Source organism: Panthera onca, chromosome A2 (assembly GCF_046562875.1).
Source record: "Panthera onca isolate mPanOnc1 chromosome A2, mPanOnc1 haplotype 2, whole genome shotgun sequence".
NCBI lineage: Eukaryota > Metazoa > Chordata > Mammalia > Carnivora > Felidae > Panthera > Panthera onca.
The window spans coordinates 114,085,886-114,103,360 of NC_138340.1; the positions used below are offsets into that span (position 1 = coordinate 114,085,886).

At 37.7% G+C, this 17,475-nt stretch overlaps 1 protein-coding gene and 1 pseudogene across 1 annotated transcript in view; one reads left to right on the top strand and one right to left on the bottom strand.

Moving 5' to 3' along the window:
* DNAH11 (dynein axonemal heavy chain 11) overlaps positions 1 to 17,475 on the top strand; it is a 359,440-nt gene that overhangs the window by 291,814 nt on the left and 50,151 nt on the right. The window contains exons 66-68 of the mRNA XM_060632677.3: positions 3,481 to 3,685; positions 14,877 to 15,041; positions 16,998 to 17,138. Of these exons, the coding sequence (XP_060488660.3) occupies positions 3,481 to 3,685; positions 14,877 to 15,041; positions 16,998 to 17,138 (511 nt within the window). The remainder of the gene's footprint in view (positions 1 to 3,480; positions 3,686 to 14,876; positions 15,042 to 16,997; positions 17,139 to 17,475) is intronic.
* On the bottom strand, positions 555 to 1,959 carry LOC145715302 (dnaJ homolog subfamily A member 1 pseudogene; annotated as a pseudogene).

A 17,475-nucleotide genomic window follows, 5' to 3' on the forward strand; every position in this document is an offset into this window, starting at 1 on the left:
GCCATTGGTTCTGAAGTCCTTTCCTTATCATGTGACCCAAGAGACTAATCCCAGAGTAAAATACAATTAGGAAACATTCACCAACAGCAACCTAAAATACTGCCACATTACAAATTTTGGGCATCTCTCCTCACGTTTAAAGAAAAGTTGTTACAAACATTGAGGCATTGTAATAAAAAGGAATGTTGCCTTAATGCTGAACTTACTGTTCAATGTCTCTTTTAATTCATCCAATTTTCCAAAATTGATAAATTTAGTGAAATAACATTTTACCTGTAAGTCAGTGATTTTTTAAAAATACTATATTTACATTAAAGATAATACGGCTTTTGGATAAAAGTCTATCATCATTAGGATTCATCTACAATTAAACTACTTTATACACTTAAGTATGAAAGAATGCAGAATTTTGTAATTAAAATAGGCTGAGAAGATGCTCTTTGTTTTGGGCTCACTCCTAGGCTTCTTACGTGCATTTTTACTCCAGTACAGTTTTTTGTTTGTTTGTTTGTTTGTTTGTTTTGAGCTTTTATATTTTTTATTCTTCATTTAACTTTTAAAACACTACTATAGTTGAATATTAAAACAAAAACAATAATAGCAAGTAGTGAGCTATGATTATAGTCCTTCATTCGTTCACTACTGCGTATAAAATGCCAGCAGTGTTCTTCACTGGCCCCATTAAGAGGTCTGACACTGAACACCTCCCCTAGGGTGATGTTCATCATCCTCATACGCTTCTCCATTGTAATGGCGCCTTCTTTCCTGATTTGGATCAAAGTCCACCAGTTCTACCTGGTCCATTTCATCAGTCTCTTCTACTTCCTTCCTCTCAGGTAGGAGTTTTTCCAGCAAAGACAGTTTATCAGGAGAGAGAAAGCCATTCTCAGGGAAGTTTACCTTAAATTCGATGATTAGGCGACCCTTTTCGTATGGTCTACGATAAATTGGCATGCCTTCATTCAGCACACACTTGATATCTCCATGCTTGACAATCTGACCTGGATGAGAGGTAATGACAATGGTTCTGTTGTCTAGAGTAGATATTGGCTTTTGAAAGCCGCACAGTGCTTCAACCAGCTGTATGTCCATACACATGAAAAGATCCTCTCCTCGCCTAGTAAAAACAGCATGGTCCTTCTGATCTAAAACAATGATAATATCTCCTGGTTCCAGTCCAGGTTCTTGGTCTCCTTCACCATGGAATGTTATCTTCTGGCCATCTTTCATGCCTTTGTCAATATGAACTTCTAGAATCTTCTTTTCTCGAACTATCTTCCTTCCATTGCAGCTTTTACGTCTATCTTTAGGACTGATCCGTTCCCCATGGCCCTGGCACTCCATGCACACAGATTGAATTTGCTGAACCATTCCAGGTCCTATCTGATGAATTCTTATTTGCATTCCAGTACCTCGGCAATTGGGACAACATTCTACCGCTCCTTTCTTACCACCTCGGCCTTCACATTTGTCACAAATCACATTCTTTTGCAGAGCTAGTTTTCTTGTTGCACCATTATATAAATCTTCTAAGGTTACAGAGAGCTGATGCACAACATTTTTACCTCTCCTCTCTCTCTGCATCCTTCCTCCTCCTCCAAAAAACATATCAAAGATGTCCATGGGGGAGCCAAAACCACCACATGCTCCACCTTCTTTAATTGCCTGTTCTCCTCCTTTGTCATATAATTCCCTTTTCTTCGCATCAGAGAGCACTTCATAAGCTTGAGAAATCTGTTTAAACTTCTCTCCTTCATTTGGATTCTTGTCAGGGTGGTACTTCAAAGCCAATTTCCTGTAAGCCTTTTTCAATTCTTCCTGGGTGGCATTGGGTTTGACCCCCAAAACATCATAGTAAGTAGTTTCTTTCACCATTTTCTACAGCCGGTGAGGGGGCCGAGGCCGGTGTGGGGGAGCAGGAAGGAGCGCGTTGCTGGGCGCAGCTCAGGCAGCCGCCGCTCCTCCGCTTTTCAGCGAGCGTTCTGGAAAGTTCCCACTCCAGTACAGTTTGAACCTCTGATGGAAAAGTTGGAGAAGTTTCAATATTTGTGATTTGTCACATGAATTTAAAAACTCCCACTACTGGAGAAGGTTCCCAGTAGGGGGGGAAGAAAAGCCATAAAACAGCTTGGAAGTTTTTAATAGAATTAACAGTGACTAATACAGAAAGAATTTTCAGAGGGAAGGGTAAAGGAACCCCGCAGAAGAGTCCAAGCAAGCAAGGACTTGCATCAGCCAGAAGCCATTACCACCTCTAAGCCTGAAGGTGTTACTTGGTCCTGTGAGTGGAGTTGTGGGGAAGGAGACTGTCCCAAACCTGGAATCTGGTCATAGCAGGACACAGTCTTTGCCAGACCATGGCGCTGAGGCAGGGAAGATGTACACTGAACTCCCTCTCCTGTGCTGCGATCTCTTACTAGTGCTTCCATTGACCAAAGCCCTTCCAGAACCCAGAGGGCAACAGAGCCCTCATGATGAAGTCCTTACATGTTACTCCACAGTATCTGAGGTAGAAAAAAGTCAGGCCCTCCGCTCAGGGAGAGGCTGCATTCGTTCAGACCTTTGCTTGTAATTGCAGAAGCCACCTCCATCTAGCTTAAGCAAAACGAAGACTGTGTCCCAAGGCTGCAGGGTGTCATGGCAGCTGAGTTAAAAAGGCAGGCAGGAAGATGGGACCTGGGAGCTCATAAAATCCAGAACATGCTCCTTTTGTGTTACGCTTCAATCTATTACTGGTTTAATCTTCCTTGGGAAACCAGGAAAGTCTTTCTCTGCTGCGTGGTTTACCAGGAGGAGAGGGTGAACTTCAACATGAGTTTATAGGTTTTATTTCCGATTCCCACTCTTTGTTCCAATCCCAGGTCCCAGGAAAACTCACTCTGACTGGAATACTTTGGATGAAGTGCAACGCTCCTGGTCCCTGTGCCAAGGGAACAGGGATATAGGACAGAAACGTGCTGAGATCCCACCCCCATGCATTCCACACAGGACACTTCTTAAACTTTGCTTTTGAGCCAGTGCCAAAACTACTGAAATACAAAGTAATTTTAAGTATATGTGTATTTTGAATATGTATATAAATTTTAAGAATATATACACTTAATACACACGCACACAAGTAAATGCAAATACATACTCATTTTATCCTGTAAGAATAACAATGTTTAATGTAAGGTTTATCACAGTATTATAGAAGCTAACATTTGTTGTTATACAACCTTTATATAATGTATTGAATTTTCTTGTTACAGTGACTTTGAGATGAGTACCGTTTTCACCATTTGGCATGTAAAAAATTGTGTAGAGGTTGAGTAGATAATTCCAATTTCTTTTATACTTCAGGGAGATAGTAGCTGAAAAATTTTGAATCACCTGGTCTTACAGCCTAGATACACTATCAGAATAAAGGAATGGAATGACACCAAAATATCAATTATGGTTCATGGGACTCTCCTGAATGTTTGTGTTGTACCCCTTTAGATATATCAGGATTGGAGATAAAGAATGTGAATTTAACAGGAACTTTCGCCTTATCCTTCACACAAAACTGGCAAATCCTCACTATCAGCCAGAATTGCAAGCTCAGACAACCCTCCTCAATTTCACGGTCACAGAAGATGGTCTAGAAGCCCAGCTCCTGGCAGAGGTGGTCAGTATCGAAAGGCCAGATCTGGAGAAACTTAAGGTAAAAATTATGAAATTGTGTGTCAACACTTACTATCTGCTTTGCACAAGTTACCGTGTTTAGACACAGGAGTATAAGACAGGATTCCTGCCCTCCACAGCTTTATGGTCTAATTAAGAAAAATGAGGATGTATGTGAACAGTAAACGGTTCAAGGGCACTCCTGTTAAAGAAAGTAGTTAGTATCGTGCCCCTGGTAGGAGTTGGGCAGCTGTAGGTCTGGTTTGATGCAGGTCACTAGGACAAATAAGGAGACATATAAATCATGGAAAACAGAAGTAGAGAAGCAGATACATGTTCTGGTAGGTTCAGTGATAACCGTCCAATTCAGTCATGACAAAAGAAAGAAAAAGAAGACTAATAGAATAAGGTGGGAAAAATCAAGAGGCTCATAGCTAATGATGGAAAATGTATGACTTTACACTGACTTTAAAAAATACTGAAAATAACTAAAATGAGGGTTGAATACAAAAAACTAAAAAACAAAAAAAACAAAAAAAAAAAAACACAAACAAACGAAAAAACAGAGGAAGCCTGAAAAGGTAGAAAGAAGTCAATGGTAGAGGTGAGTGGTTGCTACAGAGACTGTATGACCTGCTAAACCAACGATATTTACTGTCTGGCCTTTTATGGAAGATGTTTGCTGCTCCTGGTGTAAATTAACAGTTTTCAAATGGTAATTCTCAGAACATCAGGATCAGCTGGAGGTCTGAAATGCAAAATCTCAAGCCACAGACCAGGTCTTGCCAAATGTGAGATTCTGGAGTTAGGCCCAGCAATCTGTTTTACCAACCCCTGCAAGGGATTCTCACCCATGTTCAGACCCCATTGAGACGGCTTATAATTGGATTGATTTCTGTGTCAGCCAAAGACAGCTCTGAGATCAAGGCTGGGTGTGAGTGGGCACGGTTCCCTGAGGTCTTCTGGCAGGTGTGCTCACATTCAGTGGCATTGCAACCTGCCAGCCCTGAGTGACCCAAGGGCAATGTTCAGAGAGTCGCGGGGGTGCTGCTTTGTGCATAACTGCCAACTTGGACAGGGAACATGTCTACATTCGAAACACCCCAAGGCCATATAAAAAAAATAGTTTTGAGGCACCTGGTTGCTCAGTTGGCTAAGCATCCAAGTCTTGATTTTTGGTTCAGGTCATGATCCCACAGTCATGGGATCACGCCTCGCATTGGGCTCCGAGTTGAATGTGGAGCTTGCTTAAGATTCTCTTTCTCTCCCTCTGCCCCTCTCCCTTATTCACGTATGCTCTCTATAAAAAAAAAAAGAAAAGAAAAGAAAAATAGACTTGTTATGATAATACACTTATGTTTTTTTCCCCCAAATTCTTGACAGTTTGGTTAATTTCTTTTTTTTAAGTTTATTTATTTTGAGGGAAAGAGCATGAGCAGGGGAGGGGCAGAGAGAGAATCTGAACCAGGCCCCATGCTGTCAGCATGGAGCCCAACCTAGGGCTCGATCTCACGAACTGTGAGATCATGCCCTGAGCCAAAATCAAGAGTTGGACACTAAATTGACTGAGCCTCCCAGGCACCCCTGGTTAATTTCTTTATATGCTTTTACTTTAGATAATGGAATTTTTCACACATGCACATAAAATAGTTACAAATTTCCATGTTGGTATCATTTAGCTTCAGTGATGAGCAATATTTTGCCTTTCTACCCTACTTTTTTATCAGAAGCAAGCTTTTAAAATAAATGTTAATTTATTTTGGAATAATTTTAGATTATTGGAGCCCCTCTTCAGGCTCTGCGCTGAGCATGGAGCCTGCTTGGGATATTCTCTCTCTCTCTCTCTCTCTCTCTCTCTCTCCTCCTTCTCCTCCTTCTCCTTCGTCTTCTCTTTCTCTTTCTGCTCCTTCCCTGCTTGTGCTCTCTCTTTCTCAAAATACATACTAAAAAAAATTTTTTAGCAAAACAAAATAGTGTTCCGCTTCAATAACACATGTCCATTCGATGTTGTTCATTAAGACATAGTAATATTTCTTCTTATTTTCTATAAGTTTTATTGAGATTTAATTCACCTACCCTTTTTTCCCTCAAACTGTTATTGAAATTCTAGTTAACATAAAGTGTTCTATTGTTTTCAGGAATAGAATTTAGTGATTCATCACTTACATATAACACCCAGTGCTCAACACAAGTGCCCTCCTTAATGCCCATCACACATTTAGCCCATCTCCCACCCACCTCCTTACACGAACCTTCAGTTTGTTCTCTAATCCTAGTCTCTTATGGTTTGTTTTCCACCTTTTCCCCCCTTTTCTATATGTTTATCGGTTTTGTTTAAGTTGTATGTATGAGTGAAATCATACGGTATTTGTTTTTCTCTGCCTGACTTATTACACTTAATATAATATACTCTAGCTCCATCCACATCATTGCAAATGGCAAGGCTTCATTCCTCTTGATGGCCATTGTCTGTATATACCACATCTTCTTTATTCATCAGTTGATGGACATTTGGGCTGCCTCCATAGTTTGGCTATTGCTGATAATGCTGCTATAAACACAGGGGTACGTGTACCCCTTTAAGTCTATTTTCATATCCTCTGGGTAAATACCTAGTAGTGCAATTGATGGGTCATAGGGTAGTTCTATTTTTAACTTTTTGAGGAGCCTCCATACTGTTTTCCAGAGTGGCTGCACCAGTTTGCATTCCCACTAACAGTGTTAGAGATTCTCCGTTCTCCACATCCTTGCCAACACTTGTTGTTTGTGTTGTTAATTTTAGCCATTCTGACCAGTGTAAGGCGGCATCTCATTGTGGTTTTGATTTGTATTTCCCTGATGATGAATTATGTTGAGCATCTTTTCATGTGTCCATCTGGATGTCTTCTTTGGAAAAGCGTCTGTTCAAGTCTCATGCCCATTTCTTAACTGGGTTATTTGTTTTCTGGGTGTTGAGTTTGATAAGTTCTTTATAGATACTGGTTATTAACCCTTTATCATATATGTCATTTGCAAATATCTTTTCCCATTCTGTAGGCTGCCTTCCAGTTTTTATTGATTGTCTCCTGCTCTGTGCAGAAGTTTTTTCTTTTGATAAAGACCCATTACTTCATGTTTGCTTTTGTTTCCCTTACTACACATGTGTCTAGTAAGAAGCTGCTCTGACCGAGGTCAGCAAGGTTGCTGCCTATGTTCTCTTCTAGGATTTTGATGGTTTCCTGTCTCACGTTTAGGTCTTTCATCCATTTTGAGTTTACTTTTGTGTATGGTATAAGAAAGTGGTCTAGTTTCATTCTTCTGTATGTTGCTGTCCAGTTTTCCCAACACCATTTGTTAAAGAGACTGTCTTTTTTCCATTGGATATTCTTTCTTGCTTTGTCAAAGATTGGTTGACCATATAGTTGTGGGTCCATTTCTGAGTTTTTTATTCTGTTCCATTGGTCTATGTGTTGGTTTTGCGCTGGTATCATATTACCTTGATGACTACAGCTTTGTAGTACAGCTTGAAGTCTGGAGTCATGATGCCTCCAGCTTTGGTTTTCTTTTCAAGATTGCTTTGGCTCTTTGGGGTCTTTTGTGGTTCCATACAAACTTTAGGATTCATTGTCCTAGCTCTATGAAAATTGCTGGTGGTATTTTGATAGGGATTGCATTAAATCTCATACCCTTTTTAATTGTATAATTCATTGTATATTAGGTTATTCACAGAGTATCAATTCTACATTTTCAGCACCTCAAAAAAAATAAATGCTTATTAGCTGTTAATCTCCAGTGTCTGCTCCCACCTACCTTGTAACAGTCATTAATCTCCTTTTACCCCTATAGATTTGCCTGTTCTAGACATTTCATATAAATGGAATCATTAAATATATGGCCTTTGTACATGGCTTCTTTCACTTAGCATAATGTTTTCAAGGTACATCCATGTTGTAGTGTATACCAATTCTTCATTTTTTATATCTGAATAATATTTCATTGTATAGATATATATATGTCATATTTTATTTATGCCATCATGGGTTGATGGATATTCAGGTTGTTTCCACTTTTTGGCTATGATGCTTAATGCTTCTGTGAATGTTCATGCATAAGTTCTTGTGTGGACATATATTTTTCAATTCTCTTGCATATGTGCCTAGCGGCAGAATTGCTAGGTTACATATTGACTCTACATTTAACACTTAAGGAACTGCCAGACTGTTTTCAAAGCACTTGGACCATTTTACATTTTTACCAACTATGTGTAAAAGACCCAATTTCTTCACATCTTCACCAACACTTGTTGTCTCTCTTTTTGCTAATAGCCACATTAATGCGTGTGAAGTGGTATTTCACTATGGTTTTGATGTTCTTTTCCCTACAGGCTAATGGAATTGAGCATCTTTTGATATATTTATTGGTTTGATATGTCCTCTTTGGAGAAACATCTATTCAAATCTTATGCCCATTTTTAAAATTGGGTTATTTTTATTGTGTTGTAGGAGTCTTTATGTTTTTTTAATATTATACTCTCATTGGGCACATAATACAAAAATATTTTCTCCCATTCTGTGGGTTGTCTTCACTTTATTGATCGTGTCTTCTGAAGCACCTAACTTTAATTTTGATGAAATCCAGTTTATCTCTTTTTTCTCTGTTGCTTGTGCTTTTGATATCATATTTATGAAAACCGTTGCCTCATAAAAGTTTATGAAGATTTACTCCTGTGTTTTCTTCTAGGAGTTTTATGGTTTTAGTTCTTACATTCAGGTCTGTGATCCATTTTGAGTTAATTTTTGTTTGCAGTGTGAGGTAGGGATCCAGCTTCCTTCTTTTGCATATGGATACCCAGCTGTTTGGTACCATTTGTTTAAAAAAATTGTCGTTTCTCCTTGCATTGCCTTTGCTACTTGTCAGAGACCAGTAGACCATATTTCTGTGGATCTGTTGTCTACTTTGTGAATACCATACCTTCCTTATTAGTGGTAGCTTTATAGCAAGTCTTTAAGGTGAGTATTATCAATCTTCCAACTTATTTTTCTTCCATATGCTGACTGTTGGCTCTTCTGAATTTTATACCTTTCTGTGTATACTTTATAGTCAGTTTGTCAGTATCCACAAAATAATGTGCTGGGATTTTGACTGATAGTATGTTGAATCACAGAAAGGAAAACGTGGTATCTTAACAATATTGGATTTTCCTATCATGAATATGAATTATGTCTACATTTTTTAGATCTTTGATTTCGTTCATCAGAACATGGTAGAATTCTTCATACATATCTTCAATGTGATTTCCTTGATTTTTATCTAAGCAGTTCAGTTTTTTGGTCCTAATGTAAATGGTATTGTACTATACATTTTAATTTCCAATTGTTCATTGCTAGTGTATAGAAAAGCAGTTGGGTTTTGTATGTTAACCCTGTATCTTGCAGCTTTGTTATAATCTCTTGTTAGTTAGGAGTGTTTTTGTTGATTCTTCGGGGATTTCTACAAAGACAACCATGCCATGTGTGAACAAAGACTGTTTATTTCTTCCATTCCCATTCTGTATACATTTTATTTATTTTGTTGTTTTATTGAATTAGTTTAAGACTTTCAGTACAATGTTGACTAGAAGTGGTGAAAAGAGATATTTGTGCCAGTTCCAGTTTTGGGGGGAAAGCATCTAGTTCATCACCATTAAGTGGAATATGTAATGAATGTAGGTCTCATTTTTAGATGTTCTCTATCAAGTTGAAGTTCACCTCTATTTCTACTTTTCTGGGAGTCGTTATCATAAATGAGTGTTGGATTTTTTCAGATGTTTTTTCTTCATCTATTGGTATATCATATTTTTTTCTTAAGCCTTTTGATACAATGGATTACATTACTTGACTTTTCAATGTTGAACCAGACTTGCGTACCTGGAATAAATCCTACTTACTATGGTATATATTTCTTTTCACACATGTGTTTGATTTTGTTTGCTAATATATTGTTGAGGACTTTTACATATATGTTCATGAAAGATACTGGGTCTATAGTTTTGTTTTTTCTTGAAATGGCTTTATCTGGTTTCAATATTAGGCTAATGGGGACCTCATACAATTAGGAAGTATTCCCTTTGCTTCTATTTTCTGGAAGAAATAGTAGAAAGTTGATAACATTTCTTCCTTAAATCTTTGGTAAACTCATCAGTGAAATCGTCTGGGCGTGGTGCTTTCTTTTTTGGAAGATTGTTGTCAATTCAAATTTTTAATTAGATATAGGCCCATTCAGATTATCTAGTTTTCCTTGTGTGAGTTCTTGGTAGATGTGTCTTTCAAGAAATTGGTCTACTGCATCTAAATTATCAAATTTGTGGGCATAAACTCATTCATAATATCCTTTTATTATCCTTTAATGCCCATAGAGTCAGTAGTGATGGTCCTTCTTTAATTTCTGACATTGTAATTAATGCTTTCTCTTTTTCTTGGTTAGCCTGGCTCCAGGGCTAAAAATTTTGTTGATTTTTGTAAAGAATCAACTTTTGGCTGATGATTTTTCCCCCATTGGTTTCCTGTTTTAATTTTTATTGATTTCTACTCTAATTTTTATTGTTTATTTTCATCTCCTTGCTTTATATTTATATTGCTTTTCTTTCACTAGCTTCTTAAGGTAAAAGCATAGATCATTAATTTTAGATCTTTCTTCTTTTCTACTTTGTGTTCAGTGCTACAAATTTTCCTCTCAGCACTGCTTTTGCTTCATCTCACACATTTTGATAAATTGTATTTTCATTTTTATTTAGTTTGATATATTTTTAATGTCTTTTGAGATTTCTTTCACCTACATGTTATTGAGAAGTGCGCTGTTTAATCTCCAAATACTTGGGGAGTTTTCCAGCTATCTTTCCATTTAGTAATTCCTTATTTGATTTCATTGTGGTTTGAGAGTATATTTAGTATTTCTTTCTTTTAAAACTTTTTCAGGTGTGTTTTATGGTTCAGAGTTTGGTTTATCATGTGAATATTTTATGTGAACTTGAAAGAAATATGTACTCTGCTATTATTTGATAAAGTACAGTAAAACCTTGGTTTGCAAGCATAATTTGTTCCAGAAACATGTTTGTAATCCAAAGCACTTGTATATCAAAGCAAATTTCCCCATAAGAAATAATGGAAACTCAGATGATTCATTCCACAACCCAAAAATATTCATGTAAAAATGTTTACATACTGTAATACAAAATAATAAAGAAAATACAAAATGCAAGGAAAAATAAACAAATTGACCTGCACTTACCTTTGAAAAACCTTTGTGGCTGGTGTGAGGAAGACAAAAGAAGGTTACTGTGTAAACGACTTTCATTAGCACTAAAGAAATCACTCCTATCTGATGGCTCAATGGAATCTCTTTCTTTTTGTGCAACTTTAACAAGGAACCTATCCAGTGACACTTGCTTTTGCCTCCTTTTGAGGATTTTTGTGGAAATGTAACATTACTTTGATGATCACCCATAATCCCACAGGGAGAGAGGCAGGGGGAATGAGGGAGAAGAACCGTTTGCTCATTTGTGATCATGTGACATTCGGGGTCACTACTCGTATTCCAAGACATTGTTCCTTTATCAGGTTCAAATTTATTAGAAATGTTTGATCATCTTAGGGAATACTTGCAGAACAAGTTACTCGCAATCCAAGGTTTTACTGTATTCTATAAATGTCACTTACATCCAGTTAATAGTGCTGTTTGGTTCAACTATATTGTTGCTGATTCTCTGTCTACCAGAATCCATTAATTCTAGATACAGGAGTTTTGAATTCTCCAGCAATGTGGCCTTGTGTGCTTCTTGGAGTTCTGTCAGTTTCTGTCTCCTGTATTTTGACACTTGGTTGTCAGAGACATGCTCACTAAAGATTTGTATTTTTTTTTTTAAGAGAATTGATCCCTTTATCATTATATAATTCTCCTCTTTGTGCTGGATAATTTTCCTTGTTCTCGTGTGTACTTTGTCTGAAATTAATGTAGCTGCTCCAGCTTTCTTTTGCTGAGCGGTAAGTGGTGTAACTTTCTCCATCCCTTTACTTTAAGCAGAGTAGATTTCTTTTAGAAAGTAGACAGTTGGGTCCTACTTTTTTGATCCATTTTGTCAGTCTGTGTCTTTTAATTGATGTATTTAGAAAATTCACAAAGAGATTATTGATGCAATTGGATTAAAATCTACCATATTTGTCACTGTTTATTTACTGTACTCTTCCTTACCCTTTTTTTTTTTTTATGCTTTTTTTTTTCTTTCTGCCTTCTCTGGTTTTAATTGAGCATTTCATATAATTCCACTACGTGTGGTCTCCCAGCATATAAGTTATACCTCTTTTTTTTTTTTTTTTTTTTTTTTTTTTTTTTATGTAGTGGGGTTTTTTTAGTATTTACTATATACATTTACAAGTAACCTAAGCCCATTTTCAAGTCACATTATGATACTGCCTCCTAGGGAGTACAAGTATCTTTTAACGTTTTCTCATTTCTTCCCTCCCATCTCTGGTAACACTGTTGTCATTCATTTCATTTATCATAAGTTATAATCACTGAATACCTTGTTGTCTGTATTAGTTTGAACAGTTCCCTTAAGAGTCAGAAAAAAATTTTTACCTTCATTTATTCTTTGTCTGACATTCTTCCTTTATGTGGATGTGAGTTTCTGACCTCCATCCTTTTTTTTTCCTGTGTGACCAAAAACAACAACAACAACAAATTACTTGTAAGACATGTCTACCGGTGACAGAATCCTTCAGGTTTTTTTCTTTAAAAAATCTGGTTTTTTGCTTAATTTTTGAGGACTGATTTGGCAGGAGACAGACTTGTAGACTGATCATTTATTTCTTCAATATTTTGAATATTTACTCTTTTCTTGCTTGCATGATTTCTCAGAAGTTCTTTGTAATTCTTGTCCTCTTTCCTCCATAGGTGAGATTTGTTTTTTCTTGTAGCTTCTTTTCACATTGTTTCTTGGTATTTGATTTTCTGCGGTTTGAATATGATATGTCTAAGTATAATTTTTTTTGTTACTTATTCTGCTGTGAGCGTTCTGGATCTGTGGTTTGGTGAATGTCCATTAATTTTAGAAAATTCTTAGCCATCATTACCTCCACTATTTATTCTCCTTTTTCTCCTTCAGATATTCCTATGATGTGTATGTTAACACTTTTTGTAATTTTCCTACAGTTACTGGATATTCTTTTCCTTTTTTTCCTCTTTCCTTTTCAGCGTGAAAAGTTTCTCTTGACCTATATTGGAGTTTGCTGATGATTCCCTTGACTGTGTCCAACCTACTGATGAGCCCATCAGTGGCATCCTTCATTTCTGTCATAGTGTTTACTTCTAACATTTCCTTTCTTACAGTTTCTGTCTCTCACCTTAAATTGTCCAAATGGTCTTGCGTGTTTTCCAGTTTCTCACGAGCTCCGTAGCACATTAAGCATAATTATTTTTAATTCTCAGTCTGATAATTTCAGAATTTCTGCCACTCCTGAGTGTTGTTCTGAGGTTTGCTTTATCTCTTCAGACTGTGCTTTTTGTTTTTCAGCATGCCTTGTACTTTTTTGTTGAAAGCCAGCTAGGATGTACTGGATAATTTGAAGTGAGGCCAATGGAACTTTAGTGTTAGGTTTTATATTTATGTGACTAGCAGTTAGCCTGCGTGTCATGTTTGCTGTAGCTGTTGCTATCATAGTTTTCACTTTCCTCTCATATCCCTGCTTTTGTCTGTCTGTGTCCTTGGATTTCCCTAGAAACTCCTTCTTAAATAGTCGGTACCTTGCAGCTCTCTGTTGGAATCCACTGTTACCATACTGGGGTCTGTTGATGTGGTGTGGTGGTAAGGTATTGTGGATGAGAAGTATTCTGCAATACTGTGTAATACTATGATTAAATCTCAGGGCTTCTCTCTTCAGAAGAGTTCATCATTTATTTTTATCTCCCCTTTGTGAGAAAAGAGATTGAGGGGAGGCTGAGTTGTCCAATCATCCTTCTCCCTAGGTCAGGTAAGGCTCTGATAATGTAATTTCCATTGAGGGGGAAGGCTTTTGTTAAGAAAACAGAAAGCTCTTGGATATTTTAAAGGGTTGCTTTCCCCCTGGACATATTTTAAAATAGTTAATTTTCCCCTTCCACTGCCCAAAGCAGGAGTAGATTTTTTTTTTTTTCTGGTCTTTACTGTGACAACCAGGTAAGTCTCTTAGAGGCAAATTCACAAAAGTATGGAGGGATTCCTAAGACTGAGCTCCCGGAGGTTTAAACCGGGAGCTCTGACTCCAGCAATTAGCCAATTACTCTGTGAATGTTCGCCATCAGCTGATTGTCTGTATTTACCCATTCCTCTGGCTTTTAGAGTGGCAGTTGACCTGTAACCTTAGTTCTTTGAAGGATGTAAGAAGAGTTGAGGATTAGCTTTTTTCCTTTGTGAGGATGGAAATGATGACTTCTAACTTTTTAGATTTGAAGCAGAAGTTTCTTCCTACAGAATAGAATAGGTTCTTCCTATAGGTTCATGATGTTAAATGATTATGACAGACATTCATTCTCTGGACACTGGAGTGCACCCAGATCTTAACATATTTTGTGACTTGTTTTTAAAAAAGTGTTTAACGTTCACTTTTGAGAGAGTGCGTATGTGTATGCAAGTTAAGGAGGGGTACAGGAGAGGAGACAGAGGATCTGGAGTGGGCTCTTCACTGACAGCAGTGAGCCCAATGTGGGGCTCAAACTCACAAACCACAAGATCATGACCCGAGCCAAAGTCGGCCGCTCTACCGACTGAGCCAGCCAGGTGCCCCCCTGACTTGTTTTAAAATAAATTTCTAGGGGCACTTAGGTGGCTCAGTTGGTTAGGCATCCAACTTTGGCTTGGGTCATGATCTCACAGTTCATGAGTTCGAGCCCCACGTCGAGTTCTGTGCTGACAGCTCAGAGCCTGGAGCCTGGTTCACTGGAGCCTGATTCAGATTCTGTGTCTCTCTCTCTGCCCCTCCTGTTTGTGCTCGCTCGCTCTCTCTCTCTCTCTCTGCCTCTCTCGCATGTGCGTGCTCTCTCTCTCTCTCTCTGTCTCAAAGAATAAATTAATATTAAAAAATTTTTATATAAGTTTTTAAAGAGGATGATTAGTAGATTTTTAATTTTGTATGTTTTTAAGTGTGTTTACTATATATGGTTCCATGAAATTGACAATTAAAGAAACTGCTTACAAACATGAATTTAACCGCCATTTCTCAGACTTTTCTTGGTTTTGTTAGTTGGTTTTGACAAAGCACCAGAATGACTTTAAGATCGAGCTGAAGTATCTGGAGGACGACCTCCTCCTGCGCCTTTCTGCAGCAGAGGGGAGCTTCCTCGACGACACCGAGCTGGTAGAGAGGCTGGAGAGGACCAAGGCGACCGCAGCAGAGATAGAGCGGAAAGTAAGAAGGCCCCAAGGACACCTGGAGGGTCACAGTGCTCCCTTTGAATCCAGTGGTTGGGATCAAAATGTGATCAAACTTGACAGTTTGCTTAAGAGGACTCACTTGTTGTGGATTTAAGGTCATTTAATAAACTGCCCTTAAAAACCAGAATGTGGGGGGCTCTGCCTGGAGCCAGAGGTGGTTGAACTTGTGCCTCTCATAGTTCAGCAGAGATCCTGTCATCCACATGGGACTCTGTGAGGCTGTTATTTTTTCTGAGTGACTAAATCTGAAGAGAATTGGAGCCTGCTGTTTTACATGGTGTAAAATCTAAAAAGGCTTAGCATCCAGCTCTGGCAAACTGACACCTTCCAGTCTCACCACAGGTTTCCTGGTCTGTTGTACATTTTAGAGAAATATTTAGAGCTAAAGTTGTGTTTACAGGCCTTCACTGGCAGGAGAGAGAGAGCAAGGCATGGTCTCCTGCTGTACTCAGATGCATTATTCACCCTGGGAAACAATGACATTTCCTAAGAGCCAGTAAAAATTTTTATTGAGTAGACTTCCTGCTGAATGTCCAACATATGTCCCAACATGTCCTACGTGTGGTAGGCACTTAGGACTTTCACAAGTGTCCATGACCCTTAAAATTCCATTGTGTCAAAGCGGGAGGAATCTCCTTTGTTTTCTGCAATATCCTCATTACTTACCAATCTATTAATTACCCAGTTGAGACTGTGTCACCACACATCCTATATGTTTATCTTAATTTAAACAAAGAAACGGAATCCCACATTACTCTGTCCTTTTAAGTAAGTGAATTCTTGGTGGCTCCTAAGTTGGTAAAGATTAGAGCAATTAAGTAAATTAGGTCTTAGCTTTGAAGTTAGCTTCTAATTGTCTCTTAAAATGCCTCTTCCTATCTTCTTAATATATTACTATGTAGGGATTCCCCTTTCTGCTCTATGTTTTATTTCCTTTTATACACAATTATGAAGAATCAAGTCTGTAAAAAAGGTTGGGGGAAAAAAAGCTATCTTAAAAAGCTATAGGAGCAGGGGTGCCTGGGTGGCTCAGTCCATTGAGCATCCAACCTCAGCTCAGGTCATGATCTCATGCTTCATGAGTTCAAGCCCCACATTGGGTCGCTGCTGTCAGTAAAGAGCCCGCTTCAGATCCTCTGTCCCACTCTCTCTTTGCGCCCCCCCCCCCCCGCTCGTCTCCACTCATGCTGTCTCTCTCAAAAATAAAAATAAACATTAAAAAAAAAAAAAGGTATGGGACCAGCAGTAGTCCTAGATTTAGAAAAAAAAAATTTTTTTTTTAAGTTATTTGAGCCTTGAATAAAAATGAGTATGTTGGTTGTGGTGGTGGAGGTATTGTTCTTTTAATTATCTTTCTGAATGTACCCAGAGGCTAATAGATAAAGATAAACTAAATGGAAATATATGAGCATATGGATCATCTGGTGCAAAGTCAGAGAGTCATCAGAGTCTTCACATAAAGGCTTTTTTAGTAAGCATGGCTATTGGATATATCATTGACCTTGGCTGCTTTCGTATACCTTGTTGACTAATAAAGTTATCAGCATTGAACTGACCCAGCAGACTTGTAAGACCTATCCCAGGGAGGTGATATAGCTGGGTTATTAAACCTGAAAAAGAGAGGGGAGGCAGGAAGGTGACATTACTCAGAACAAATTCTGTGAAACCACAGCCCCTAGTCAGATTTGCTTAATTTGTAACCATAAAACAGCTAGAGTCAGGTCTATTCTCACTGAAAACTCAGTTTATGAAAAAAATTGTTTTAAAATATGAATCTAATAATTTTAGAAAAACTCAAGCACATAAATTTCATACGTGTTTTCTGTTTTAATACGAATAATTTTTCATTTCAGATATGTCCCTTCCATCACTTGGGTAAGTATAAAGAATATGAAGAGTAAGTGGCCTATGTTGTTTGATCTCACTGTAGGTGATTGAAGCTAAAGAAAATGAAAAAAAAATCAACGAGGCCCGAGAATGTTACAGACCAGTGGCAGCGAGAGCATCTCTTCTTTATTTTGTTATTAATGACCTCAGAAAAATTAACCCCATCTATCAATTCTCTTTGAAGGTATGCTGAATAGGCTAAGAAAAAAATTCAGTTTCATGAGTTCAACTTGTTTCTGGAAGTTTGGAATTTACTTTTAAGCAATTGGTATATATCCAGTAAGGAGTCCTGAGGATCTAGCCAGCAAAAAAAAAAAAAAAAAAAAAAAAAAAGAAATTCTCATTTTCTCTGGAGCTTTTATTTATAATTTTTAATAAGGCTCTGAGATAATTATGTGGCATCATAATACATTTGGTTTTGTTCTTAAACAGAGTCTTGAGTTTATTATATATAAGGGAATTCTCCTTGAGACTCCTATACTTTTTTTGTAAAGCCATAAGTGTCTTATAAAAAGATTACC